The 26925-nt window shown below is 44.1% G+C and overlaps 1 protein-coding gene across 5 annotated transcripts in view; it reads left to right on the plus strand.

The window, feature by feature from the left end:
- The window catches only part of KLHL13 (kelch like family member 13), a 49200-nt gene extending 24525 nt beyond the window's left edge, over positions 1-24675 (plus strand). For 4 of the 5 annotated variants that reach the window (XM_088151606.1, XM_088151607.1, XM_007422386.3 and 1 more), the window contains 6 exons: positions 10887-11028; positions 12036-12168; positions 12379-12575; positions 16010-16805; positions 21141-21254; positions 23133-24675. In XM_088151606.1, the coding sequence (XP_088007732.1) occupies positions 10887-11028; positions 12036-12168; positions 12379-12575; positions 16010-16805; positions 21141-21254; positions 23133-23620 (1870 nt within the window). In that variant the 3' untranslated portion in view covers positions 23621-24675. Of the gene's footprint in view, positions 1-777; positions 894-10886; positions 11029-12035; positions 12169-12378; positions 12576-16009; positions 16806-21140; positions 21255-23132 lie in introns of those variants that run through there. The other variant, XM_025177650.2, reaches the window with a different exon arrangement.
- Positions 24676-26925: the final 2250 nt, after the last annotated feature.

A 26925-nucleotide genomic window follows, 5' to 3' on the forward strand; every position in this document is an offset into this window, starting at 1 on the left:
TTTTTTTTTTTTTTGCAGTAGCCTTTTTTCCATAATGGCATTCTTGCATTGTTCGATTTGCACCGAAGGAAAACAGGCTCCTGGGTTTGGTCACTAATCTCCCTTCCTCGTGTGGCCTAAGGCTATGCTGAGATTTCTCTCCCACTTGTACTGTTGCAGCTCCAGCGAGGGATATTCAGAGGATGACAAGTGTATTCTGAGTCGGTAGGTTACTTTGCCTTCTTCATGGGATCCATCGCGTGTCCCCCCCACACACCCCTCTCCTCTGTGGTGGTTGTTGTTGTTGTTGTTTTCCTGCTACTATTGGCCAGAAATCAGGTTAATAGGTACTGAATGTAGTACAGTGCTGCAGTGTGACTGAGCAGGTGGAACAGTAGTAGTGCAAGCTTGGTCTTGGGGTGGGGAAGAAAGAGGCGATCTTTTTATAGAAGAAAGCTGCATTGTGGTGCCTTGTACCGTGCAGCCTCTCCCCCTTTCTCTCTCGCCCTCTCTGGCTTTTCTTAATCTACACTGCAGTCAGCCCTTCTCTAGCGAGGTGGCCCTGTCTGTGAGTCGGAGCCACAGAATCGCCTTCCCGCGTTAGGGGACGGAAGGGGGTCGGAAGGAGATGCCTCGCAGCCCCCTCTTGCAGACTGGAAGCGTCGGCGTGAGATCCTTGGCAAGGCTGCTTGGCTCCTTCCCAGCCGTAGCGGCAGCCACCATCCTGCTAGGAGCGTGCGTCTGGAATGGAAGTCCAAGTTGGTAGTCTGTTATGGAAACGCTGTTTGCTGTTATTGTAGTATCGTGGTGACCAACATGCCATTGAAATGGAAAACGAGTTCGCCTGCTAGCTGGAAATTCCCCGTTCCTGTGCTTAAAACATCCCGGTCATCGCCACTTTCTCCAGCATACATGTAAGTGAGAGAACGGAGGGTATCTTAAGGTGGGCATTCTTTTGCAAGATTATACCCCCCACCCCTTGCAGGATTTTGTTTTGTGCAGTTTAACACCCCCCCCTTTTTTTTTTGTGGTGCTGTATTCTCTGATGTGACATTGGTCTCAGAATTTTCATTTTTAACATTGCATTTCTCCTATCATGGAATGTCAGATTTTCAAACCTTCTTGTCAGTTCTGTTTCTTCTCCTCTACCCCAGTGATAGGTGTCGTGTTCAGTCATTCCTTTGTTGGAAAAATCAGAGAAATGGTGCAGAGTTGCCCACGTTCATAATTCTTTTCCAGTACCCTTTGTTGAAGTTTGTGTGGGTCATTGGTCTACAATGCAGATCTTAGATGAGTAACCCCAGAGTCATTGGCACACAGCCCTTCCCTTTTAGAGTTGCCTTTCATCATTCGATACACTAAAAACGCCCACCAAGGTGTCTTTTTCAGTATTGTGGTGGTGGGGGGGTTCCGCTGTGAGATACTGGCTGTCAAAATCTAGTGCTTCAATCCAAGCAATTGTTCCTCTTTTCCTCTGGTTAGATTTCTTTTCCCCCGCAGAGTCAACATTTAAACGTTGCCTCTGCAAGACCTACCGGGTGTACAGGTCAGGATTTCAGGTTTGTAAAGGGCACTATCACATTTCCATAGACAAGAACTGTATTTCTGGCTGATGCTGAGCAAAGCACATGGTATGCTAAAATGAAAAAAAAAGTAAACTTGATTTTGGTAATGCTTATTACTTCCCTGAATTCTGATCTGAATACCTGTCACAGCGTTTATGTCTGAAAAATATGAAATTTCTCCATAGCCTTGAATCTGTTTTCCTTAGAAGTTGTGTGAATGAAATGGGGTATCTTGATATTTTGGTTTTTATATTAGCTTGTTCCTGGACAAATCACCCCTCATCCAAGATTTTGATAGACATGTCTACCTCTCTACCTCTTTCTTCTTCTTTTTTTCCCACATGTAGAAGACAGTAATATTCTGAGGTATATATTTATCTATTTGCTGCATATTGCTTTTAATTTTTTTTTAAAAAGCATCCCACAAACTTTCAACATTCAACAATTACAGCATTTTTCCCGCATCTGAAGCATGAAAGGAAATTTTAGACTAGCATTGTCCAGTTAATCTGAGTTAGGAATGCAACGTTTCAATTAATTCAGTGTACGTTAAACCATGAACTGAAAAGAGTCTTGGAAGCAGGGTAGTATAGAAATATATGTAATAAAATAAATTAAATGAGTAAATAGATAAAAAGACCTTTCATGTGCAGTTCAGGATATATATAATTCATAACGATTTATGCAATTGCAGACCTAAAACATACTTGTTAAGTTCATTTGTTTTCTTTAGTAGAATGCATTTTGTGGTTGATGTTTAGACTGATAACATTTTAAAATCTAAGGAAGAGACTATATTTGATAACTATAGGCTTGGCACAGTATACCCTTAAAAAGACTAGAAATATTTGTAGTCTTTATGAATATGAAATCATAGTGCTTTATGATTCATTGTCAAAGGACTATAGGTCCTAGCTTTATATTGCTCCTTCTCTGCCCCCCTTTTGCCCCCCTTTTCCTCGAGCAGGTGAATTTCACTCCCAGCTATGCTTCTGCAAGTCTTTAATGACAGAAGTGAAGAAACAAGCCATCTGATGTCTTGTTCTTACGTTACTCTTTTTGACTAAAATATTGTGGGTAAGGTGTATAATTTTTCTTACTAAGAAAAAGTTTCCCCCATCTATTTTGTTGATCAGTTGTACAGCATCCACATACAGGTAGAAGAGGTGCAGGTGATGATTAATCTGTGTGATTTGCATCACGGTCAATCCGTGGATCAAAAGATGGATTTCAGTCAAGCTGGTGGAAGATTACCAATATTGAGAGTTGTACTTTAATAAACCTGTATTTCACTAATGTCCAGAATAAAATACTTGTTCTGCATAGAGCTAATTGTGTGTTTTGGAGAGGGAGGAGGGAGGGGATTGGAGATCCCCCTGAACTAAAATCTAGCTTACATAGAGAAAGCAGTGTCCAGCTGTAGATCAAAAGAGCTTGTCTGCACATGTTTGTGTGATGTGGTGGTTAGATATAGATTGGGTGTCATTTCCTATGTGAAAGCTCTGTTGACTGGAGGAAGGGATCAAAAGTTTATCTCTTCTCCTTGCACCTGGCATCATAATGATGTAGTTTGGTCAGTGCTTGAGTGGATGTCCCTTAAGTCTCTTGACTCAGGGCAAGTAGGGCATGTGGCTCTCTGAAATTCTTGCTTGTGAAACTACCCTTGCTTCTCTCTTTGTCTGGGACTGTGTGGAATTGAGGAAGACTATGCACCCAAGGCTTTGATGTATGCATAGGTCGGGGTGAGTTAATGACAATGAAAAACAATATTCTACTAGTCAATCAAAAGTGTCACCTGGTGGAATTCACTTCTAATTTAGGCCACGATGAGTATTAGTATCAACTGTGGTTTGGGCCAGAGGTGGGTCCAAGTATGGTAAAGGGACTTTGCTTCCTAGATTTTATTCTAGAGCTGTGAAGTACACCCTGAGGCACACTTCTTCTCTCTTCTGAAGAGTGCATTGCTCCTACCTACCTACCTACCTACCTCTCTAGCTACAAAGATGACTATTCCCATTCTGGACATCTGCTACAGTGTCAAGATTTTTTTAGATGACTCCTGTTTTGGCCAGTACTTTGCTATCCATGCTGAGTTAGTCAAAACTTGATTCTCTTGTCTTGCACCAAGTCAAGGAGTTGATTGGGCGTGCTCTCAGTAGGAGTAAGGCAACAAGAGCAGCCCTGCTGCTTTTGGGCTTCACCAAGGAGGAGGTGTCTTTTCCACATCCTGGCCTGTTTCTTGTGGGTCAGCATTGCTTATCCTTCTCCAAGTGCGGTGTTGTTGCAATGTGTCAAAAATAGTTCCAGTCACATTAGCAAAGTAATCATTTCTTCACTTCATGCTAAGGTAAGCAATTTTTTTTGGTCAATATAAATCTTGGAACTGAGTCTTGCATAATGTGCTCTAAATTCTTATTTGTTTGTTTTTAGATTTTTAGATTATTGTTCAGCAGTGCCCCCAAAGAGTAAGGCCACTTGTCAGTGTGCTTTCTCACCCCAATTCAGCAAATATTTTTATTGTCGTCAGACTTTCATTTTTTTTCTTCAAAACCAGTTTATCTTTGGACACTAAATACCAACTGGACCTCTTGGATTTTGCAAACCTTTGGAAACGGGTGGGGAAGAGCTCATCCCTGCATAATATTGAGTTGTGTCCTCATCCTGCAGTTTGATGGGGAGGTGGTGTAGGAGCACATTCGCTTTTGTTTGCTTCATTGATGCAAAGCAAAGTAGATTCTGCCTTAAGATCAAAATTCAGAATCTCAGAAGCAGCAAAGTATTGGGGGCCATCAGAGGAAGCTTGGGGTCTTCCTAGGATGTCAGGTTATCTAAAGACCATCTCTTCCATTAGCTGTGCCAAAGAGGTTAAGAGGAAGAGGTGTTTTTTTTAATCTGTTGTTATCTTAGAATTGTTCAGTTTTTATGTTTTTTGTGATTGTTCGCTCACTATTTTTTTGAAAGGATAATATTTTCATTTGTAAGTGGCTTGTGTCTACAGATGAAAAAACAGGCTAAAATAGTAAATTCATTAAATGGAAGGATGCTCTTAATTCCCTTCTTTGGCTGAGGTACAGTTGGTAGGAATGTCGGGGAAGCATGGCCACTCCTGGAACGTAGAATTCCCCAAGGAAGGGCTCCCTGGTCCCATCTTGGATGGCTTTTTTCAGCGGGTGATGTTGTTCTTTTTCAACCATCTTTTGGCCTGCTAAGTTAAAGCATTTTTGTGCCTCTCCTGAGTCTCAGTTTGTTCTTCATAGTTACCATCAGTCTCTCAGTTTTGGAGATTGCTACTAGATCTGGATGTGGTTCTTTATTTTTAGGAAAAGATTATGTAAGCTGCTCTGAATATCAATGAAACTGAAAACACAGCACACAACTATTTTAAAGAGGGTGGTAACTACTCACTGATAATCCAGAGTTCCTTTGATGGGCTCATGAGCATATGGATGGTGGCTACATGAATGATACCTAGATCTGTTTCTCTGCCTTTGTGTAACATCCCAAAGGGGAACTTGAACATCTTTCTGTGTTAGTGCCAAGTGTATTCTTACCCGCCTCATCTTTCTGAAAAGTGTTGATGGTGCTTGAAGCATTGGGAGAGGATAAGTTTGTCATTTAAACATCTGATACTGCAGCTTCGGAAAAGTGTCTGAAGCCATGACACTTGTTCTTGAAAAACTCGTTCTTGAATATATTTACCTGACAATAAAGCCATCAGAGGTTTGTGGCACCTTGAAAGCCAAATGGATTGACTAGGGTGCAGCCAACCGACCCATCCAGGGTGTTCATCCAGGTAGAGAAGCTTAGGTTGGCCCCATAGTGGTGAGGTGAATGGGGTGGGAGCCTGAAGGTCATCTTATACTGTTATACCCACCATTTTGTAGAACAGTCTCCCCCTACCCCACCCCATTCTCAAGGTTTGAGTTGTACCTGCCTTGGAATCTTTCAGAAAGGCCTTGAAGGTGGAGCTCTTCCACAGGACATTTGGCATTTATGAATTATTGGAGTGATGCTATGGGTTTTATGAATAGATTTATAGTTGTTTGCTGTTTTATTGCACTGATTTTATATGACTGTGTTGCAAACCGCCAGAAGTCAGTTGAAGCCAGTGGTGTACAAATTTAATAGTAAACAAACAGGCAAGCTTTTGTGAGCCCCCATCCACTTTCTTGCTTCCTTCTTAACTCCTAATTAACTGCTGCCTCCTCCCCACCATCACATCTGTACCTCAAACTTGGGACAGAGCTTCACGCATGTTTACTGAGACCAAGGTAGACAGCTTGGCCTGTCCTGGGTGTGGAGTTGGAAGAAGTACACCAACAGGGTTAGGCTTAGTTCATATATTGTCTTTGGGGTGAGTTCTGTGTGATTTTAGCTATGGGCTGCTGATTCAAGAGGAGACCCTCCCATGGCAAAATTCATAACAGGTTGGTCGGTGCTGTCTCTCCCCTACTGGCCGGCTCCCTCACCCCACTGACTGTTGGCTGAATTTTTCTGCTTATTTCACCAGATCTGTCTCATGTGGACCTAATTTCACCCCTAAGCAAAGTCATGGGGTATGTATTTTGGCTGCTGTCCTGTCAGAACTAATTAGTAGGGGAGGTTGATGGAAGAGGTTTCATGCATGAGCTGCGTTGGCTGCTTGCAGTATCATCCTCTGAGGCTGCTGCACTGCAAAACTGCTCATGTAGCTGTGTGCCTAACCGTCCAGCTTCACAGTTACAGGTTATTTTCCCCCGTCTTTGAGAACTGAGAGTGCTGCTGCTCTGCACCCTTTGGCAGGGGGGTTGTGACCGGAGAAGAGAGAATAAGGAAGGAGGGTGGCAGCTGCGGGCATAGCTGTTCTTGCATGGCTTGGGGTAAGGTGAAAAGGTTGGCTGGCTTGCTCTGTGGGCAAGGGATGTGCCATGGTTGCTTGGGTCCTGGCTGAGACTGAGTCATCCTTGCCTCTCAGGAGCAGAAGCCTGTCGAATGCCCAGTTAAGAGACTAGCATGGGAAATGTAGGCAGGCAGATTCCCCCACATGTCCTCTGAGCGCCCTGCCTCCTATCTAGTCAGGGCAGCCTAAGCAATTATTGACTTGTCAGTTATTTGGAGAAAAGGACTTTCTTTCTTTCTTTCTTTCTTTCTTTCTTTCTTTCTTTCTTTCTTTCTTTCTTTCTTTCTTTCTTTCCTTCTTTCCTTCTTTCCTTCTTTCCTTCTTTCCTTCTTTCCTTCTTTCCTTCTTTCCTTCTTTCCTTCTTTCTTTCTTTCTTTCTTTCTTTCTTTCTTTCTTTCTCTCTCTCTCTCTCTCTCTCTCGTTGAAATCGCTTACTCACCAGCTGATTTACATCATCGTTCTTCTATTCCTTCTCATAGCAAATAGTTCCCTGCTTTTGCAGAGGATAGCTTAGGGGTATGGAGTGGGCTGCCACCTGTTTCCTGGAGGGTCTCTACCTATCCCACTCAGTGAAGGTGAAATTAGTTGGGTCTTTTCTGTCTTAATTAAGAGAATTACAATGTGGTCCTTCAAGGGGTTGCACCAGGAAGCACCTTTGCAGTGTAGCAACTGCTAGGTTACACATTTTGATGCTTTCTGTTGAAAGCAGATATGGATGGATGTGTGTATGTGTGTGTGTGTGTATATCTGCTTTCAACAGAAGCATCAAAATGTGTAACCTAGCAGTTACACATTATACATACATATATGTGTGTGTGTGTGAGAGAGAGAGATTTATGTAGCTGCCTATCTCCCGTAAGTGACTCTGGGCAGCTTACAAGATCAAGACAGACAAACCCACCAAAATGGTCCAATGACTCTCAGTAGGGCCACGGTAGATTCATTTGAAGGTTCAGTTCATAGATGATTGAAACAACTCCAGCAAAAGGAATCCCTGAGTCTGTCCACAGGCCCACTCACGTCTTGCCTAAAGCAGGAGGATTTTGGGTGCTCTGGAAAGCTGCTTCATTCAATCACATGGAGATGGTTCTTAGAAGCTTCAGGCAACCAGTCAAGCATAGTCAGTAGATAGCAATAGTTAAGGTAGTAAAGAGTCATTTCACGAGATGGGCGGTGACAAATGTGATGAATAAATAAATAAATAAATAAATAAAAATAAAAAATAAAGGTAGCTAGTGCTTGGAATTAGGGCAGCTCAGTCTGTAATTGCCTACCATAAGTAGTTGCATCAACCCATCCAGACTACAATGCTCAGGCAGCATGACCAAAATTAAGGTGTTTAAAGGACTTCCGTCTATTGCAGCACATGATGAAGGAAGCTGTTTTAGTAATAACATTTGGAAATTGAATTGGCTTACGGATTTTTTTTAAAAATGGGGAAATGTTCAGTGTGTTCCTGTGTTGCCTGTCTGGCTGTAAAAAGTTGTATCTGGACCAAGAACCTGAAGTTAGTGAAGTAGAATGAGGTTTATATAAATGTATAAAAAGTATATCCAAATGTTTAAACTATGCATCCGTTCGGGGACTTTGGATTAGTTGGTGATACTGTAAGGTTGTTCCTTTAACATTTTTTCAGCGAGGCAAAACAGAATAATTTATGTAAACTCAAGGTAAGACTAAAGCATGTCAGGGGCTTTGCAGTTGGAACAAATGAAGTCAACTTTCTTAATAGCGAGCTTTGGATTAAGTATGTAGCTTGAACTGACATAGAGTGCTTCTAAAATGGACTCGGGTATCTTTTATTATCAACCTGAAACTGGTATGTACAAATATAACCCAAGCGTTTCATATTTCAAACAAGGGGAGAAACAGGGCAGTGGAGGGTGGAACAGAGTGGTGAAATATGGGATCACTACACCGAACGCTGGCTTTAATTTAAATAAAAAATTGGATCAGCAAGGTAAGCACACGTGCAGTTGCTAAAAAAAATTCCAGGGAGTTAGAAATTTGTACCCAAGCTTTTATGTAGCTTTGGAGTTGACAATAGGGTCCATGTCTATGTTGAATTACTTTTGAAGAGTTCCCAAAACATTTGTGAGTAAGAAACTGATTTACCTTAAAAAAGGAAAAGAAAACTCCTGCATGCTTGTTCTCCACCCCCTCCCTGCCCAAGTAGATATTTGGATCCTGGGCTCTTTCCTGGTTTGGTTTTTTCCTCCTCTGATTCCTTGTGTTATAGTAGCCCTGATTCTTACAGAATTTAATGTGGATTAAAAGTCCAACTGTTCTCTTTTTTAATATAATGCCATCTATTGATCACAGCTATGGGAATAATTAAAAAGTTAATTAACTTTATGAGGAATTCTTGGAAACAGTAGCAATTCAGCATTATCACCAGGAAAACTTAATCGATATATTTACTCTCCTTATTATCTAATTATTTATAGTGGTCAGTATGTTAGCTTTAACGAGCATATATAAAACACCCTTGGTAAATATGTCTAAACTGAATATCCCTTCATTAAAACTTTTTCTTGGATGCATAGTTGATGTAATGAGATGGCTCAGGAAATTGAAGAAATGTACTAGTTTGGAGTTTTGGTCTTTGGGATCCACAGATCTTCAAGTGTGAGTTGCTAGTATTGGAAAGCAACATGGAAGAAGGTCAGAACATAACCTAGAAAAGTTTTCTAGTGCCAGGAGATGACTAGGTTAGATTTTTTTTTTCCAGAAATGCAAGCTTTGTTTGTACTGGGGGAGGGGAGGGGAGCCCCCAGATTTTCACATCCTATTTGTAGCCTGAAAGCTGCTGGTAATAAGATTATGGGATCTGATCTAGTCCAATCTTCTGTTCCTTGGCACAATTCCCTCTATCTTTACGTCCTAATGGAACTGGTCTTCAGTAACACCTTGCCAGTGATACTGGAGCAAATATTTATTTCGTGTTGAGTTCACCTTTCTTGCAATGCACTCAGAAGTCTTGGGTCTCTTTCCATGCGGAGGAGATGGGCTTGAACCATCGTGAGAGCTCAAATTCCCCTTGTAGATTGGAATGTGGATTATTCCGTCCAACTTGAACCACAAGAAAGCAATCTGGTTTTATGCTACATCTCCCACATTGTTTTGTATAATTTCTGACAAAAATGTGATTTAATCTATTGGAAATTATTTGTTGTTGTTGCTGTTATAAAAGGAAATCTGAGCACTGTAATAAAATAACGGGGTGCATCGTACTTGGAAGGCCTTCTCTGACAAAACTGTTTTAGTCATTGTACCAACATCTGCTGTCTGTGATTGGTTTAAAATAAACTTTTTCCAACCTTTAGTGGTACGAACGCACTAAAAGAAACAGATTTGGGGTTTAGGGCTGTGTAAAGGTTTTATGCAATTAATCAAGATGAGACATGAGACATTTCAGGTTATTTATGGGTTGTTAATTGTAGTGCACAGCACTACATTCAGAAAGAAGCTTTAATCTTTACAGATCCTCCTAGTGAGGAACCACCTAGTCACATCTGAAATAGGAGTTTGCTAAATGCGTTCTGCATTTCTACATTGCGTGTCCCATGTATTTCACACCCATGTATCAAGCCACCATTTCTGTGTGGTCAAAAGTTTTGTTTAAGGCTGTTCTCTCTCCAAACAATTTGTGTTTTTAACAACCGCACTACTACCACCGCCAAATGTTCAAGTTTCAGAAATTTCTTTAAATAACCATGGTTTCCCTACTCAGAGCCAATAAACAGCAGCTGCAAGCACAAGTTGACCGAAGTACGTTAAAGCAACTCTCTTCTGAATTAGGACTTTGTAATGTAGGCCCCAAAAATATCGGAGGTTGAGATTTGCTCCTATGACGGGGACCAGTTGTGCTGCTGAAGTAATTTCTCAACTGCTTTTGAGGCCAATGTTTTACCTGCATGTTAAGAGATAAGATGTTCTATGAAGAAGCTGGTAGTTGAATCTAAACGTTATGAAGATGAGTGGATAATTTAATTGTCAGCACGTGCACCGAGTACACACCAACTACCATATGTAATGCAATATCCCTGAGCTTTTTATGGGCACATGGCATCAGCATGTCACATATCAAGCACTTAAGGCCTGGACAGAGAGAACTTCTGCTTGTAAGCTCTCCCCCCCCCCCCAGTTTCCTTTTCAGCTGCAATGAAGGGTTTTGAACACCAACACCCTGGAAACAGGATATATTTGCAAATTTTCTTAATTATGGCAGAAATGGAAGAGTAATTGTTAGCTTCTTACAATGAAGCCTGAATTCAGAATGAGAAATTGCCATGTCTGTAATAATAATATGGCAAAAATTTGGTCAGGCTCCCTTTTAGATTTGCTTACAGATCTCTGACTGGATTCCTGAATGATCCTTCACGGTGGTTGTCACTCATGTAGCAGGAGGAACAAACAGGCTCTGACCGAAGGCTGTCTTCTTCTGCTTTTCTTCTTCCTAGATCTTTGGTTGAAGAGGAAGACCCTCACATGAAAGTTACTCTGGGGAGCAGCGATATGGGCGTGTCTGCTCACCTGCAGGCATCAAAGGCTGGAACCACAAGATTCTTCACCAGCAACACTCACAGTTCTGTGGTCCTCCAGGTGAGTGAATGCCTTGAGCAGAACGGCCTGCCATGTCTTCTTTTGGAAAGCGTCCTTCGTTTCACAGGGGAGAGTTTCCTCCAAAAACTTGTTTGCTGTGGCAGTATCATTGCAGCCCAGGTCACCAGCGATTTGAAAGGAAGCACAGAACTGAGTCCCTTTCTTCGTTTCTGAGGACTTTCCTTCCCTTCCCCCTTGCTAATTAAACATTTCAGTCAGATCGGCGACACTGCCAAGGAACATGGCTTTTCCCTGTAATTGAAGGAGACTGCAGTGCGAGCTTGACATTGTCCAAACAGAGGGAAAGCCGTTGGCCTGCAAATTGTGTCTGAATGCCTTCAAGGGAATTTGTCAGGTGAAACTGCCTTTCAGTGTTAATATTTTGCTATTCCTATATTTTTTCTTCCATTGGCTTGGAGTGTGTTTCGACAGGCAATTCAGTTTCATTATCCAGCAGCATGCTGTGCAGAAGTCCAGGCACATTTTGTGAGTTTGGCTCTAGAAACCACCTTTGCTGCACCGTTTGCCCATGCTTTGCGTTTGCAGTGGCTGTGAAATGAGGCTAAACCCTATACCTGGCATTGTTTGCCACTGTTGGCTGACACGGCTTTCCTCCTGCAACGTTTTAAAGAGTAGGAAATTGTTGGATTCAGACTGCGGAACCACCACAAACCCAAAGGGTGACCTGCACAAGCCTGAGGAAGGCTTGCAGCCATGTAAAGGCCAGTGCAAAAGCTTTCCGAAGTGGATGGCCAAGCAGAGCCTGTATTCTGGGAGCTTGCTCCGGTCAGAAGCCTTTTGTTCTGTAGAGTCACATAACCCTCCTCCTCCTGCTGGCAGGAGTGGAGCAGAATTTTACAGCATTTGAGCAGTGAAGCTGAGCCTGGGGTGGTTCTGCTGAACCAAGAACAGGAGACCCAATTGTGTGGGGCTTCCTGTGGGCAAGCTTCTCCTTCAGGAGGAGGCAGGTCTTGTTTCTGAAGCTGACGTGGGGTTCTTTTTTGCAGGGTTTTGACCAGCTGCGCATAGAAGGGTTGCTTTGTGACGTGACGTTAGTGCCAGGCGACGGAGATGAAGTGTTCGCTGTCCATAGGGCAATGATGGCGTCCGCTAGTGATTACTTCAAGGCCATGTTCACAGGTACAGTTAACGGCGCTAAGGCCTGCCTCTGCCCTTGGGCTGTGTGCCACGCACAAATGATCGAGGCCAGTGGGCGGCCCCTCTCCATGTTTTCTCTTGGGGGTTCAACTAACGTTTGGTTATGAAATGCCATTCTCTCTGGTTTGGAAAAAACATTCTAGGGAGGCTCTGACTAGCTTTAACCATACCTTATCTAAATTTTGTTCCCAGGTGGGATGAAAGAACAAGATTTAATGTGCATTAAGCTCCATGGTGTGAACAAAATAGGTTTAAAGAAGATCATTGATTTTATTTATACGGCAAAACTTTCCCTCAACATGGACAACCTGCAGGATACTCTAGAAGCGGCCAGCTTTTTGCAGATATTGCCCGTGCTGGACTTCTGTAAAGTGTTTCTTATATCTGGGGTAAGAGAAACATAGGTTATCACTTAGAGAATCGCCTTTTTCGTTATCTTTGTTTTTAACTGTAGCGGGTTGATCTCGCAAAGGATTTTTCCAAAAGAGCCGGTCCATGTTGCTTTATTAGAAGAGGAGTAGTTGTGCAAACCAGCTCCCTACAAAATATGCCTCTCATATACAAAACTAGTCCTAGATATATATGCATGCCATATCACACAATTAAATTAACACTTATGTCAATGTATTTAATGGGAAAAATGGTCAATTAACTATATAAACTGTTCTGGAATAGTCCTGCAAATAGGACTCCTGGAGGTAGAACAATTTATTGAAATATAAGAGGAGTTGATCTGCCAAGTGGGAGGTTCTCGGTTATGAGAGATCAGAAGGTGCACATTGTAAATTGCTTTTGACTGCAAAGGAGGGTTATTTTCAGTTTCTGTGTATAATAGCTGGGTTCTTCAGGACAAGGTACTATGCAAGGTTCATTTGCAGCATGGTTTGGATAACAGCATAAGATGGAAATAGGGGTATGTATTTTGATGGATGCTCAAGGATTAGAGTTGTGTTTGAAAAGACAGAAATGTCTAGAGCATTCAGCAACTTGCATGTACTGTAAATAGAACGAAAAAAACTAATAGGACCTCCAATGTGAGCTTCTCAGAAACCGGTGGATTTTAAAACATGTACTGTCAAAGTTACAAGTGATGAAAATACAAGCCATTCATGGCAGTGATGGAGGGGGAAAAAGAGAGTTTCTAAACATTGTTGGATTTCCAACTTCCGTCAGTTTTAGCTACCATGGCCAACAGCTGGGGAAGATGGGACCGAACCATTAGCTGTGGAGGGGAACAGGTTCCCCACGCCTTTCCTAATGAACATGTCAGTTTTCTTTCTGAGGTATGTGATCCTAGAGTCTGTGTTTAAGTCCCCAAATGTCCTAGTCAAATGTTAGTACTATATAGAGTAAGAAAATTCAGGTCTTGAAAGTAGTCTAGGATGTCTGAATTATGGACATCTGAACATGGGGGTCCAGGGGAGACTCAAGAAGCAAAGGAAGATCCATATATTTTATCCCTGGATTTAGCAACAGGGCTGCAGCATTAGCAGTATGTTGGTTCTGCTGGCAAACCTATTAACTGCTGGTGTCTTGTAAATCATCTCCTTTTTCATTTCGGCTACTGCTGCTTCAGTTTCCTGCCTTCAGCTGTGGTACTTGGGGTTGATGTCATCATCAGTTGCTTCTACCTCTTGCTTTTCAATTTTAGCTGCATCTGATGCTTCCTGCCACCCCTTCACTGTCTTTCTAAATGCTGCAACTGAGAATTTTCAGCCACTTTTCAAGAAAACCCTATTTAGGTTTTCTAGCTTTTTTTCTCCTGCATTTTCAGTATTGAGAATGAAAATCTTAAAAGAGTCTGCTGCCTTGCTGCAATCCACCTCAAATGTGTGGATCTTCAGTGTATTCCAGTATCCACTTCCTTGTGGAAATTGGTGACTTTTGCAGTCTCACTGATGCAACAGGCAAGAGAAGGCTGGTCCTCTCCCTGGAGAAAGGCACATGCAAAACTTGGAGTTTGCACCAATTTTTCCAGTCTGTTGTAGCTACCAACACCTGCTGTTCAATGCGCAAATAATCGCTGACGGAATGAAAGCCTCGCACACTGTTGCTACTCCTGCTGTCCAACTGGGGAAATGAGTGTCTATAAAGCTTGTGGGGACAGGGGAATACAGCAAAGAAAGAGAGGGAAGGAAGAAGACGACAACAAAGGGATGGGGATGACAAATGACAATGATGACCAGTGGTGAAGCACTAAATACAGTACCACATCAGAGGGATGCAGAAGAAGGACAGTGGCTGGGGAGAAATATAGGAAGATGATTTAGAAAGATAAACGTAGAGCACTGTGGTGGCACAGCCAGTGCTTGATGGTGGCCTCTTTAAAGGAAGTTGTGGAGTGATGCAGTTTTTTTGCCACACTTCTCCTGCAGCCAGTTGGGGCATCTAATCACTGGCCAGACATGTCCAAGGTTCCAATATGATCTGCTGTAGTTTTGTCCAATGTCAAGGTTTTTTTGCAAAGAATTTTATTGACTTCTGCAACGCATGTATGTTTCTTGGTATTATTAAAAAACCAATGTTAATTTTTTTGGATGTTTTTGGAAGACCACCATCTGGCTATCAAGATTATATCTTTTTATTCAATGTAATGTGATTAGTAAATAATCCCATAGTTAATTCTACAACAGAGAGAGAGAGAATAATGCTGCGGCTGTAACCTGAGCAGTTATTTAGAAGCCTATCCTGTAGAAAAGAGGGACTTCTAACCAAACATGTTTGGGACTGAGGTGCAGGGTAGGCTCAAGGATTTCATAAAAGAGTTTACATCTGTCATATAAAACCATGTAGCCAGCCTATTTATAAGATAGTAAATGTGTCAACCAGACTTCTCAAACAGATGCCTTGGACATGCCTTGGATTACACTTCTAGCAGGGCCTGTGGACAAACCATTTGAAGACATTTTTGTCTGTTTTACTGTTTCTTTTTGGAATGCTGTGACTTGGAACAAGAAAGTTGATAGTGTGGTCTAAGAAGAAACATGGCCTAAAATAATTCTCTATGCTGTTGCATGCTCTGTAGGATTCAGTTCAGTTGGTATATCAAACAAAATGGAGCGTAAGAAAACAAATTTATTGTTTTGAGATAAATCACCTGGGATGCTTCTGAGACAGGAGTTGAATCGCTTGAAAGGACGCTGAGACCAATCACAGGGTTTTAACAACAATTTGTTTTTCAGTATCAAGCAGGGATTAGATAAAAGTTGTATGTGCAGTCAGATTGCTCCATTCCCAACTTGCTCTGGGACCAACATCTGAGCCAACAGCTTCTTCTGGCTCAGTGGTGCTGCAGTCCCAAGAGCTGAATAAAGCTTCTGGATGAGGAAGAGGAATTCTAGCAGCAGAGAAGTGGTGAGCCAGTCATGGAGATTAGTCTCTTCTGATTTATGCAGGGCCATCAAAGCTACATGGCAGTAGAAGGATGTTTCTAAAAGTCAAACACAGATTCAGGGCTCTGCCTTAGGAGAACAGAAGAAGACAGGCTGAACACAAGGGTACCTAAAGTGATTCCTCTCTAAGGGCACCCAAGTGCTGAGCCCTCCCCAGTGGCAGTCTCCTTGAAGCCTCTCTTCAAAATCTGCTTTGTTTTGCTCTTGCACTCTTCAGTCTAAAGCAGTGTTGCTGAACCTTTGCAGCTTTAAGATGCGTGGACTTCAACTCCCAGAATTCCCCAGCCAGCATTGCTGGCAAGGCGAAGGCCATGCATCTTAAAGCTGCCAAGATTGAGAAACCCCTGGTGTAAAGGCTTATTGGGGGTGGTAGTATTAATCACCGTATGATAAGCCCCTCCTTGCTAATATGTCTTCTCTTGTCTTCATAGGTGTCCTTGGAGAACTGCGTAGAAGTGGGGCGGATTGCCAATACATACAACCTCACCGAAGTGGATAAATATGTGAACAATTTCATTCTCAAGAACTTCCCAGCCCTGTTAAGTACCGGGGAGTTTGTGAAGCTCCCCTTTGAGCGCCTTGCCTTTGTTCTTTCAAGTAACAGCCTTAAGCACTGTACCGAGTTGGAACTCTTCAAGGCCGCCTGCCGATGGCTGCGGTATGAGGAGCCACGTATGGAATGCGCCGCGAAGCTCATGAAAAACATCCGTTTCCCTCTGATGACGCCACAGGATCTAATCAACTACGTCCAGACCGTGGATTTCATGAGAACTGATAATACTTGCGTCAACTTGCTTTTGGAGGCCAGTAACTATCAAATGATGCCCTACATGCAGCCAGTGATGCAGTCGGAGAGGACGGCCATCCGTTCAGACAGCACCCACCTGGTGACATTGGGAGGAGTCCTCCGGCAGCAGCTGGTAGTGAGTAAGGAACTGCGGATGTATGATGAGAAAGCACATGAGTGGAGGTCTCTGGCCCCCATGGATGCACCCCGATACCAGCACGGCATCGCTGTAATTGGGAACTTCCTATATGTTGTTGGTGGGCAGAGCAATTATGACACAAAAGGAAAGACAGCTGTTGACACAGTTTTCAGATTTGATCCTCGTTATAATAAGTGGATGCAAGTGGCTTCTTTAAATGAAAAGAGAACCTTCTTCCACCTAAGTGCCCTCAAAGGACATTTGTATGCAGTTGGTGGTCGAAATGCAGCTGGAGAATTAGGTAAGTTCCATCTCATGCAGAAAAGCTTAATAGGTTGCTAATCACAATGTCATGATTCATTGTCAAATGGTTTTCTGGAATCAAGATATATTATGCAAGAACATTCCCACAATCTATGAAAGAATTAGTCTGGGTATGACTTGCTCTTGATAAATCCATGGGGATGTAGTAACAATGGTATTGTATACTAACCTGTATAATATTTTTAAAAGGAGTGTTTGGAAATAATAACTGTGCAGCTGTATATTATTATGATAATGCAGAGTTTAATTAATCTTCCCACATGTCAAGGAGAACAATGAATGCTCAGAAGGTCCCGTTTCTTCTGAACCAATGAAATCGGTATCGATTTTATGCAGGTACCACTGATCTGAGTTTATTTTAAACTTCTTTTGTGTGAAGAAATAACTGTTAGTGGCTGGCTCTCAAGTAGTCTGATCTTGAGTACAGGATCACCTCCTGGTCCCCCTTGTGAGCCAGATAGTGAATAGAGCAAGTGTGAAAAATGTCCCCGTGTGTGTTTTCCGCACAGCTCGTGGAAGGGATAGGACCATCTCCATGACATCTTGCAGTCTGTTAAAAGTCCTCGTTCTGGTAATTTAGAATCTCCCTCTTTAATAAGCACAGAATGCAGGCAGCCATGTTCAGGCGAGCACCTCCTTTCCTACGTGACAGTCCTCCTCTGATTTCTTCCTACTTGATACGCCCTGTCACTTTTTAATTCTTGTCTTCAGCAGTTACCTTGAACATTCTGTGGGCTGTTAAATAGTTGCATTGATTTCCATAATGAGCTCAATCCATTTGTATGATAGTCTGTGTCTGGCTGGCTGTACTGTTGATTCTAAGATTGAAATATTCTCTCTTCTTTTTCATTAACTGCATGGCAAGTAATTTTTTCACTTTTACTGCAGCTTTCAAGGATTTTTTTTGCAGCAGAAGGTGGAAGAACCCTTGTAACTTTTCCTTTTTTACTGCGAAACAAAGGGCTAGGAAGAAAGAAAAATGAATAACGTTTATTAATTATTAATAATGTTTAGATTGCAGGGAATCGGATTTAGCATTCTTGGTATAAAAACATATGAAACAAATACCCGTGTGGCTCCCTGACCTTACTAGGCTGCAACACAGAATTTTGCAAGAAACATTTTAGATTGTCTTCTGTCGTTGAAAGCGAGTGGGCCCTTTATCACTGCTGCTTTGCAAGTATTATTTGCTTAAAATTGGAATAATGTGAAGAAACATGGATGTAGCAGTTCAACCTCTGGCAGACAGATTCTACAAAAGTTGATGTTTCAGAAATTCATAAAGGCAGGAATTATTAACTGTAAATCTACTAAAAACTCAGTCTAGGAAGAGATGAAGCAGAAATGAAATTCTCAAGTTTGCGAGTATCCAAAGAGCACAAACAGATTATTTACTGTTGCCCAGTAGATCTTGTTTTAACATGGAAAAATCTCAGTGCCATAAAAAAAATGATGTAGAAAACACTAGTAACAAGCCTTGTGCTTATAAAGATCTGCCTGACCTATGGAATATGGAGACAGTCTTGCTATAGTTGTGGTTTCCTCTACTAGGGGTTGGACTAGATGATGACAAGATCTTTTCTAATGCTTACACTCTAATTGTGTATGATAACATACTGACATGATCATTCCTAGATACTTACTTGCTTTGCACAGAACTAGTGAACTCTTGGCTTATTAGGGAGCTGAGAGCAATAAAGTGGATGAGTTGTCACCCGAGGGGGGTGTGGGGGGGCTCTCAGAATGCCCCCCCAGAAGCACATGGAAGTCTTCATCTGAAACAATGGAGCAGTGAAAAGGGTTTCATTCTCGGCCACTGAGAAATCCATCCAATTTTTGGCTAGTTTCAAACATAACCTCTGCTGAGAAGGGCGGTCAGAAGTAGAGTGCCTTACAACTCCGGACACAGTTTGGTGCTCCTGATTATATGAACCCATCTCAATTTAGACTTTGGGATAGGATCATATGGCGTAGCCTTGGGGTATGACCTGTACCAGAGACTGAATGGGGAAACTGAGGCCTTGCTAGAGTTCCTTGGCCTTTCAGCAGCTTCAGTACCATTGATCATGGTATTCTTCTGGATCATCTGACAAGACTGGGACTTGGTGATATTGTTTGGCAATTGTTTTGGTTCCTCCTCTCAAGCTGTGTCCAGAAGGTGGTACTGGGGGCTACTGTTAATTCCTAGGCTGTTGATCTGTGGTATTCCACAGGGATGTGACTTGTCCTCTGTGCTTTTGTATATCTAGATAAAACCCCTGAGGGCAATCATGGGAAACTTTTGTTTCGGTTGCTCTCAGTATGTTGATATCACCCAGCTCTGCTGCAGTCTGGGAGGGCTTTTTGATTCTCAGCTGTCCCTGGATTTCCTGAGCTCATTGGATTTGGTGACAATTCTCCATACCACAGTTGCATCATGCTGTATATGGGGCCACCCCTGAAAATTATTCAGATATGGTAGCTAGGGTGCTAACTGGTATGGGGCACAGAGACTACTTGTTGCCTGTAGGAAAGACCTACACTAACTGCTTTTGGTTTACTTGGCACCGGTTGCTGGAATCGGCTTGGGCTTGACTGTCTGAGGAACTGGCTCTGTGCAAACCTCTCTGGCCATTAAGATCCGCAGAAGAGACACTGCTGTGGATGCTCCTGCTGTCAGAAGCTCACTCATGTGGCATGTGGGAAAAAACCCTCCTAATTGTGGCTGCCTGTCGGTTGAAATCTAATAAACAGAATATAAGAGGGGCTAATGAAAGCAAACACAGTAGCAGCTAATTCTTCCCTGTTTAAAGGGTGGAACATGTCTTTCTCTGTTTGCCAAGATGTGTTTTCTTTGGAAGTAGACAGCGTGCAGCTTCCTTCCTCTCTGCAGTCCCAGTTAGAAAATTTACAGCTGATATTCTTTTATATTTCCAGAAGCCCAAGCTTAATTGAGATTTTAACTGCGCGTCCCGTCCTTCCCCATCCCATGAGCTTGGCGTTGTGTGTATATTTTCATATTTTTTATTTTTAGAAGCTTGGAAGGAGTGAAGTCATGGCGGTCCGACTGCAGCAGAGCAGGGCCTCAGGCCAGCTGTGGCATCTAGTGGATGCTGTTGTGCTGGTGGGGGAACAGGCCACAGTGGGTGAAGGAGTATTGCCAAGCATCCTGGCTGCCCTTGGTAGTTTGGGGAAACCATTAAAAGAACACTTGTGGGACTTGGAAGCCTGCCTCTGCTCCTAAGAGTAGAAAGCCTACTTATACTTCAAATAATGGCCTGGTTCAACTCTGGTGGCCAGGTCACCTTGAACCGTAAATGGAGGGATGGTAGGGGAGGTATGCGTGAATACCTCGTCCCTCCTATAAAACCTCCGCTGTTAGAACAGCTGCATGCTAAGTGCTCACTTGGAATCTTTCTAAAGTCCTTTTTTGAGATGTGAGGTTTATTTTAATACTGGCTAATGTTTAATATAGTAGAGTCTTTGTATTTTTCTGCTATGAAATGCAACAAATGTGGGGTCTTTTACTCCGCACCTGAATATCCTTGCTTGGCCCATGCTGTGTGCAAAGATTAATACAGTTGCACACTTACATCTTTTAAAGCTTTAATTGTTGCTAGCTATCACATGTGTGTATCTGAAAAAGAAAGCAAGGAAGAAGGTAATAGGCAGAGGTGTCTGCAGTGTGTGTGTGTGTGTGTGTGTGTGTGTAAAAAGAGCAACTTATGTTTAAAAAGGAGTGGAGTTTTGATCACTCAGTCACAGCTGCCATCTTGACTGTTTTGACATACATGCCCCCCCCGATCATATGGCCTGTCCATACGCATGTGCTTTCTTTAAAAAGAAGCCAATGTAAAAAAGTTTTCTGCATGTCCGTTTTCACATCAGCGGACTGAAAATAGAACAGGCACCCCTTTCAGGAACATGATAGTGGCAGCGAGAGAGGCTGTTTCCGATGCTGATGGTCAAACCATCTGCAGAACCGTTTTTGTTCATAGGGTTGTGGAAATAAATCCAGGAGAGCAGAGCATCATGTTCACTACCCTTTCCGAAATGATGGCAAGGAAGGTTTTGTTGCCCCAAACGAAATGGCCATGGGAACAGGAACTGCCCCCCGGATTGTTCAAATGGTCTCTTTCTTATAAGCAGCATTTATTTCTGGCCTTTGTCCCTGGGGCCAAAGTTTCAGCGCAGGGCTTGGGAATAACAGTCTTCCTTCCTCTCAGGACAGTGGCAAAGGCCATTTGTGGAATCCAGAGGTTTGAGGCACTGGACTGAAGCTGAAATGCAGTGAGTTGTCTCACGTTGTTTTCTTGCGGGTTTTTTTGGACAGCTACGGTGGAGTGTTACAATCCCAGAATGAACGAGTGGAGCTACGTGGCAAAGATGAACGAGCCCCATTATGGCCACGCTGGAACTGTGTACGGGGGGCTGATGTATATTTCAGGTGAGCGGGTCTGTAAACACGTCTGCTCCCAGCAGCATCCTTCCTCCCCTCCAAACCTCCAATTCCGGTAATCTTTCATTCTCAAACAGACCTTAGTTCTCTTTCGCTCCTGTTACTTTTGACTGTTCAGACAAGACGTGCGGTTAAACCTCCAGCTTTCCTCTTAGATACAGTTATTTCAGCTGGCAGGCTGCCTTCTGCAATAATATCCTTTAAAGACAGGTCTGTTTGTAGGGAAATCCAATTGTTCGTGTGTTTGTTTATTGTCACATTCCTAACCTGCTCACTCCTGATCAAGCCAGCCTTCACTCTGTATCTAATCCTATGAGTGTCCCTACTTTGAGAAATTGCTCCTTTTCACTGGGATAAGAGGTATCTCTGTGTAGCCTAGCAAATCCAGCAAATGCTAGGATAAATATTTGAACCTTATGCATAGAGTTGGGGATCTTTGAAATCAAATCCCACGTACACAGAGAGGCAGCGTGGAACAATGGGGAAATAGGAGCCATGGAAGCTCCCTGGGGGACTTGGGCCAGCCCCCCCCCAGCTCCAGAGCCCATGTGGCAGTGATGAAGGTGCTGGATTAGGAGCAGAGAGACCCAGATTCTAGTCCCTCCTTAGCCACAGAGCAGGGTTTCTCAGTCTTGGCAAGTTCAAGATGGGTGGATTTCAACTTCCAAAATTCCCCAGCCAGCAAAGCTACCAGTACCCCCCAGCCCAACCCACCTAACCAGCTTGTTGAAGGAAAGTTAGGCGGAGGGAGCACCGCAGACATGACCTTCAGCTCCTAGAAGTGTTAGAACCAAACAAACGGGCTATGTTTTCCTCATCAGAGAGGGAGAGCGGAGGATCTGCGGATTCCCTTTGCCTGATTTGCACCGACGGGATGTGGTTTAAAACCTGAGAACAACTGAGCAAGCAAGATGGCCATCCCCTGAACAACTGTGTTCTCCAGGGTTTGGTGGGCAGGTGGGGTGGGGTGGGGTCTGGATGCCAGGGCAACAAGTGGCCTCTCCACCTCGTTCCTTCGGCACTGCCGTGACCAAGCTCTTGGGTTGGAGCAAAACGTGTAGGGTTTGGCTGAGATCAGCCTGGAGAGTGCTTCAGCCATTCAGCTGTGGGGGCGAGGCCCTTGCACCCTGCCCTGGCACCTGGCTTTGCACGCTGATGGCCTGGTTCAGTCCCCTGCTTCTCCTGGGAAAATGATCTCAGATTGCAGCAGGTGGAGCTTCCCCAACATAGTCCTTCCAATCTATTTCACATAGTTTCTCGCTTTCAAAAAGTTCATCTTGGCTACTTCTGTTTGTGATACAGTACTTTTAAAAGAAATCTGCCCAGAACCAGTACATTTATTTGTGTGTATCATGCATGTACCTTTGTGCATTTCCCTAGAATGTGGCTTTTGTATTTGCTCACTCAAATAACACACGCACACGTGTAAGGAATACAGTAGCATTTAGAACACCTCCAATCTTGGCTTCCCAGATACTTCGAAAGGACATATTTTATTGGCTAGGATAGTTCTGCCTCATTAAAGTATCCAAAGTCTTGAAGAAGGAGGAGTTTAGGAAGCAAAGCAAAAGATGAAAATAGGCATTTGGTCCCTGGCCATAAAACAGCACAAAACTGAGGCTCAGGCCTCAATCCCGGGGTTGGGATGACACACAGATTGGAGAAGCAGCAGGCAGAGATCTGCAGACTTAAATACTTGCACTTTCACTCTGAAATGGCATGTTCAGGGCCTTACAGAGCTATGATGCTGCCCAAATGGTGCGTCATGGCCATCTTGGAACCTCTGAACAGGCACGGCCTTTGTCCGTCTTTGCCCGGGGCCTTCCCCTTGGCTTTTCACTGTTTGGCTTTTCCCCCTCCCACCAGGTGGCATCACCCATGACACTTTCCAGAAGGAGCTCATGTGCTTTGACCCCGACACGGACAAATGGACGCAGAAGGCCCCGATGACCACCGTGAGAGGCCTCCACTGCATGTGTACTGTGGGCGATAAGCTTTACGTCATCGGGGGAAACCATTTCCGCGGCACCAGCGACTACGATGACGTCCTCAGCTGCGAATATTACTCCCCGACTCTGGACCAGTGGACTCCGATTGCGGCTATGCTCCGGGGCCAGAGTGATGTTGGAGTGGCTGTTTTTGAAAATAAAATCTATGTTGTCGGAGGCTATTCGTGGAACAACCGTTGCATGGTAGAAATAGTCCAAAAGTATGACCCGGAGAAGGACGAGTGGCACAAGGTTTTTGACCTTCCAGAGTCCCTGGGGGGCATCCGGGCCTGCACGCTGACAGTCTTCCCCCCCGAGGACAATCTAGGGTCGCCTTCGCGGGAGTCGCCTCTTTCGGCGCCTTGAAAGCGATCCCCTGGGGCTCGCTGTGCCGTTCCAATCCTGCTGCGCTGCATCATGGGTCCTCTTCTTTGTCTTCAGTAGTCTCTATCAGGCTTGCCCTGAAGCCGCTGGCAAATAATGGGTGGGGTGGGGCGGGGTGGGGGGCTCAGAAGGAAGATGTGAAGCTCCATGTGCTGTTTGACCTAGAGTGTTTCTTGCAGTAGGCCTCGAACGTGCTGAACTCAATGTCTCTTGGAGCCAAATGCTTAACAAATGAGGAAAACAAGGGGACTGTCTTCTTTTTTAAAAATGCTTTAGGCGCATCAGTGTTACGTGTTGGGGGCAGCGTAACTCACACCGTAAGGTGAAGAAGAAGGTGGGGTGGATTGCAGGAACAGAGCCCTGGTTTGCTAAGCTTGGTGCTGGAGGACAGCTTCCTCATCGGAGGACGCCTCTGCCGATACAGGTTTAGCCGCCCTCCGGCCCCAGCTACCTCCCTCTTCTCATGGAGCGTTTTAGACTTCTTGGCCGGCTTGACCTGCGGCTCACGTGAAAAGACAGGAGAAACCCAGGAGTTTGGAACCAGTGAAGAAGCGCACCTCGTGGAGACCTTGGATCTGTACATCAGGGTGGGTTTCCCCTCCCCTGGCCCCCCACATTAAAAAAAATGAAGCATTAACTGAGGGTTTTCATTTCTCTCTCTCCCCCTTCTTTCCTTCTCTTTGCCCATCCTCTCTCCTCCCCCCACCCCCAGCCAGCCACCGCCTCTTCCCCCAGTTCAGCAATTTGGGGACCGGGTTGTGTTGCAACCCTGTCAGATGTCTGCACTGGATTTTAAGGAGACAAGGGCTAGAACTCTTACTTGTTAAGCCACTAAAGTTTTGACCAAACAGTTTCCTCTGGATGAAATTTAATCTGTCTTTGCCCCATTCCCCCGCCCCCCACATCCTCTTGCCTCTTACACCTCTGTATAAAATCTCAGTTAAGACGGTTATTTAGCACAAACACAGCTTGGATAGAGCTGCTTTTGCTCAGAGAATTCAGACTACCCTGTTTCTTTTGTTCAATAAAATCTTTAACTGCAATTAGCTGGGAGTTTGTTCTTTAAAGAAAGGTCTCCTTTCTCTCCTTCTGGTTCTCTCGCCTCCTGTTGCCAGGTAACACTTGTGTATGTTGTGTGGTGCGTGGGAAGCACAACCTGCTGGGACCCAGTTCTGCAGGAGTTTCCAAAATGGGAGGTTTGACCTACTTTTCTCAAAACTCCCCCGGGATGCCCAAGCAAAGCCCGTGGTGAATTCTGTCTTTGCAAGGGGCGGGCGCTGCGCAGAGTGGGGCTTTGCCAGGCTGAGCAGAAAAGGCCGGGCTTCTGCTGGTGTGGGGGGGCTTCGGTGGCAGGAAGGATTGATGCCCCGGGCTCATCCCGAACACCATATCGAGAGCTCTCATCAAAACAAAATTAAGCAGTCCCATCTTTCCGGTTTCTTTCAGACCCAGCGTTACCTCCCTTCCCAAAATACAGAAGTTGTTTTTAGGTTTGCTTCATTCAAGTGTTACTATGTCCAATATGTGCTGGCCTTATGATCCAGAAATGCCAGGCACAGAAACCCAGGGGGGCACTAATGGCAGGGGATGAACTAGTTTGCTGTGAGTCAAGAGGACCATCTCTTGGGGGCAGGGGGTGAGCTTGGTAATCTAGTCCCAAAGCCGAGTCTGGTGCGCGCTTCATTTTTTTCTTTTTTCTTTTCCAGCAAGTAGAATTTTGAGAAAATACTGCTGGAGTTCTGTGTCAGGAACTAGGACCCTGAACAGCCACAGGACAAGTCCATAGGATTTCCCCTAAAATTGGAATGGATCAATTTTATAATTTTGCACTTACTATCTAGAATGATGGCAAAAGCAAGGAACTGCGATCCTCCAGACATGCTGAAATACAATTCTTAGCAGCTCTGACTAGCCTGGCAAAGGACGCTGCAAATTCGTCAACATTGGGAATGGTTTCTAACCTGTGCGATTCATGATGGCCATCGATCCTGTCACTTGTAAGGCCAGGTTATGTGGGGATGTTCTAAACCTCCAGTCACCTGTATGCAGTTGGAAGGCTCTGCTTTTTGCAAATGTTTAGATCCACTGCCTGCTTTCTAGTCCTTGGTATGAGTTTGGGGGCAGGCTGCTTTCTCTTTCCAACCTCTGCTCTGCTGCCTCTTTCTCATGCGCTCATTCCTTGCATACTCAGCTGCTCGGGAAGGGTTCTGTGTTGAGAAAAGGGGCTTCTACGGTCCTTATATATTTAAGCTCTTCCAGTTGCAGCTGTTTCACTGATGGCGCTGAGCACAGCTGCAGGAAGCTGCTTGGCCAGCTGTCGACACCTGATCTCTTGGAACTCTGCAGGATATTGCAGGGGAGGGTCTGCGGGTCTCCCTTGTATTTGGTCTGATTCAATACGTTCACGTCTTCCATCAGTATTGTACCACAATCCCAGGATTGTATTTACTTTACAAATTGGGCTTACCAAAAATTCCTCCCTGAAGCATATCTGAAATGTCAAGACAGCGTTCTTCTGAGTGCTAAACATTCTTCATCCAAGCTGAACATCGTCAAAGAGAAATTTGCCTCTTATTCGCTAGCCGTGGACCTGCATGGCAGTGCCGCGAAGGGGATGATTGTATGGGGACACGTGCGGATTACCCTGCACTAGCAACGGGTTGGTTTGGGGCATTCATGCAGCTTAACTTTCTACCTTTTGCCTGCCAGCTTCCCAGAATAATTTGCACAAGAGTGTCCTGATGTTACTATTTCATGTGGAGAATGTAATTGTGGCTGTATCCAAGTTCACCATGTTGTTGGTGTACAGACTGTTCATTTCATTGCACACTGTTCTGTGCCCCCCAAAAGCTTTGACCTCTTCCTCAGTTGTTCAGTGGAGCTCACAGCAGACCTTAAGCCTTCAGTGCAGCATCTTGCTGTCTCAGCCATGGGTTTTCCCACAGCAGCTTGGCAGTTCTTCCCAGCTTGTATTTTGCAGAAATGGGGATTCACCTTTCTCCCCCCACTGATCCTTGCTGAATCTCTTAGAAAGCTGCTTTTATCAAGAGAAACAAGAAGAAGCTTATCCTGTGTCACCCTTGCATTATATGACTCCCTGAAAGGTCGGAGGCCCAGCAGTGGGAAATAGCCTTTAAAAAAAGCGTGCCCACCAGTTCCAGATCAGGAGATGATGCTGATCTCAAGCAGAAACTCAGTGTGCACAGAAAGACAGATGGGGCTAGGAGTTGAGTCTTCAGAACTGGAGTTTGATCAAGGTGACTCCTCTTCATTTAAAAGCAAATGGG

Source organism: Python bivittatus, unplaced genomic scaffold, assembly GCF_059951505.1.
Source record: "Python bivittatus isolate LINGU-HERP-01145 unplaced genomic scaffold, Pbiv_v1 ctg000670_np1212, whole genome shotgun sequence".
Lineage (NCBI taxonomy): Eukaryota > Metazoa > Chordata > Lepidosauria > Squamata > Pythonidae > Python > Python bivittatus.